Source organism: Lates calcarifer, linkage group LG9 (genome assembly GCF_001640805.2).
Source record: "Lates calcarifer isolate ASB-BC8 linkage group LG9, TLL_Latcal_v3, whole genome shotgun sequence".
Taxonomy (NCBI): domain Eukaryota; kingdom Metazoa; phylum Chordata; class Actinopteri; family Centropomidae; genus Lates; species Lates calcarifer.
The window spans coordinates 19902321-19905515 of NC_066841.1; the positions used below are offsets into that span (position 1 = coordinate 19902321).

The 3195-nt window shown below is 39.0% G+C and overlaps 1 protein-coding gene across 1 annotated transcript; it reads left to right on the forward strand.

Moving 5' to 3' along the window:
- The first annotated feature begins 567 nt into the window (after positions 1 to 567).
- LOC108877717 (lysozyme C) lies at positions 568 to 2882 on the forward strand. Its single transcript, XM_018667849.2, has 4 exons — positions 568 to 732; positions 1185 to 1343; positions 2342 to 2420; positions 2523 to 2882. Exons 1-4 carry the CDS (start codon positions 606 to 608, stop codon positions 2587 to 2589), a joined length of 432 nt encoding a protein of 143 aa, XP_018523365.1. The 5' UTR covers positions 568 to 605; the 3' UTR covers positions 2590 to 2882.
- The last annotated feature ends 313 nt before the right edge of the window (positions 2883 to 3195 follow it).

Sequence of the window (3195 nt, forward strand, 5' to 3'; positions counted from 1 at the left end):
CTTATAGTCACATACAGTCACTTTCCTTTTGAGATTCAAAAAAAAAATGTTTTCAAGATTAAATTAAGAATTTAAGGGATATATGAGGATATATGACCATGAAGCAATACATAGTCGAAAATATTCAAAAATCAGCTTTGCAAATGTTTTGGTTTGGAGGAAATGGTTTCAACATGTTTGTCAGGCCTCAAGGATAGACACAATGAGGTTTGCTAAGTGATACTCAAATTTTAGAGAAATCGTTTCCAGGGAAACTTAACAGAAACTAAACCTTTAAGCTTTTGAAAGTCAGGTTAGACACTTAGCTCAATAACAATTTTTCATGACTCACAAGAGTGTTTAATTTTCTGTCAGCTTTTCTTTCATTTTATCAGATGAAGTTGTGCCGGCGCTCTACAAGGGTTTAACCTTGTCAGTCCTTCACATCAGTCTGTATTATCATACTGATAACATGTTCAACCTGAAAACAAACAGCCACTCCAAGTTCAAACACAATACTTCAGATTCAAACTGCTACAGCCGCAGCAGTTTCAGTTGAACTTCTCGACTATAAAAGGACACATAGCAGCAGCTGTGGAAACAGTGATACCAGCAGAGAATCCATCATGAGGAGTCTGGTGTTTCTGCTCTTGGTGGCGGTGGCCAGCGCTAAAGTCTTCCAGCGCTGTGAATGGGCCAGAGTGCTGAAGAACCATGGGATGGATGGCTATCGTGGCTACAGCCTGGCCAACTGTGAGTACAAGCCTGTCAGTCTCCAGATACTGTACCTGGAGCTAAGAATGTTTACCATTTATATGCATTTAAATGTCTTGACAGCATTATAATATAACCCCTAAGACCTGTGTATTTTACATCACTGTTATGCATCCATTTTGCAAAACATGCCATATCAAACCATGTATAGTAATTAATTCACATTCAAGTCAGCATTAACTTTTATTGCATTATAATGTTGTTTCTGCCAAGGAGTTCTTTAAGTAAAAATTTGTCATAAATATAGCTATTTGTTTCCTTTCCAACCACCTGAGACTCTAAGAAATTACTGATCTCAACTGAGAAATGGTGCAGCAAATAAATGCACATAAATTTAGACATTCTTACACTTCTCTTTTGACACGGCATAAGCAAACATGATATAATTTGTTAATTAGTGCAAATGTGGTTCTGTTCTGTTTTCTCTGCAGGGGTTTGCCTGTCCAAGTGGGAGTCAGACTACAACACCAGAGCCATTAACCGCAACTCTGATGGATCCACTGACTACGGCATCTTCCAGATCAACAGCCGCTGGTGGTGTAACAACGGCCAAACCCCCACTTCAAATGCATGCCACATCTCGTGTAGCGGTCAGTGATGAACCACCACACCCAAAACTTAAACTACACAGAGAAATTTTCCTCTATTTTAATGTCACCAGTCCCTTTGTGTCCTGATCCAACACTAAGCTTTGAAGCTGCAGTAGTCAATACACTGTTTCTAATATCAACAGCAAATCAAATGACTCTGTTTTATATACAAGTGGTGGCTTTGAACCCATGGAGAATTCTCAAGAGTTGGTGGAGCCCAAAAGCACTGCTTATTAATAATGGACTTTCATTCAGTAGGTGGACACAAACACACCAATGTGTAATTGCAGGATGAGGAAGAAGATAGGTGTTTGCTAACATGTTAGGCATAACAGCCCTATAAGCTGATAATGCATCACATGTTTTGTTTCCAGCTTGCTGTGGAAAACTTTTTGACATTGGTATAGTCTTTATTTAGACCTTTTATTAACACAGTTTCCATGTGTAGAGCCAGCCACCATAATCCATATGAGAACAGATAAAAATGTTGATACTTTCACCTTCAGTTATTACCATGCACTCACAACAATGAGACTTAACTGAGTAGCAGCAAATGCTTTGTGGGCTTCATGCCCAGGACTTCACCCCTCAGGCTGCATATAGGCTGCACTGTGAGGTTGCTGGCACCATATGCAGCCATAGAGGGCTAGTTTTGGAATGGAGATGACACAGTAAAGCACAGTTATCCTTGTAAAAAGTAAAAATGCAAATACAACTTCTGTTTATCAGAATGTATCAGGTCTCTAACAAGAAAAAGTTTTCATTTTTAACATCACTGTACTTCTGAAACACAAACTGCTCTTGAATGTGAGCGATGAATAGGGTGAATGTGAGGCAAAGCACCTTTGATAAAAGTTCTTTATAAATACCGTACTGTACCAATTGAATCATTAGCAGAGCTTTTGAGAAGCTATTTCCACTCATGCTGTACAGTCTGAACTTACTGTTCCTTAATGTCCATATGTTATGTTCTCATTCCACGCTGTCTTTTTTTACAGAGCTTCTGACTGATAATGTCAGTGTGGCAATCAACTGTGCCAAACGTGTTGTTAGGGATCCCAACGGTATCAGAGCCTGGTAAGACCTGATCATGTGACTCACAGATTTAGACTGTGATGTGTTCACTGCATGAACTTCTACATGTGGAGAGATGAGTGATGTCTCCCTGTCTGGTTTCAGGGTGGCCTGGCGCCGTCACTGTGAGAACCGTGACCTGAGCTCCTATGTGGCAGGATGTGGTCTGTAATCAGTGCACAGGACACTGTCATCAACAAAACCTCTCCCATCCTCAGCTGCTGCAGAGTGAAATGGTTCTACTGTTTCTCTGTTTGATTTGACAGAAGCAAAATATGCAGTTATTGAACCTGCAGACAACAATCCTCAAATCAAGTGAATTCAAATCTTTACTTTCATGGTCTTTAGTTGACCTTACTTGGTTTAACAGATCTAATAATAGAGGAGAAATGTGGTAATTTCAACCTGTATCTGTTATTATTATGCTCATTTTAAAACCAGATTAAAATGATGATTTGAAATGACTGTTGTTGTATTGTGCCAGTTTTGTTAATATTCAGTTTATCTGCTTTATTCTTTTTAAAATCTAAAAACCGTCTTGGTTACTCACTCCAAGTCAAGAGTTAGAAAAGTTACTTGGCCGTATTTTCCCATTGAATTGCGATGGCATGTTTAGTCTGCATTTCTAGTAGGCATTTCTTCCTGTGCTGATGTAAATGTGAGTTCCTTTCATAACAGTTAAAGAATGCACGTTGGTGGCCACTGACACAGAAGCATCATGACCTTGATAATTTAAATAAAACATTAAATACAATTTGAGTAACCCTTTCTGACTCAC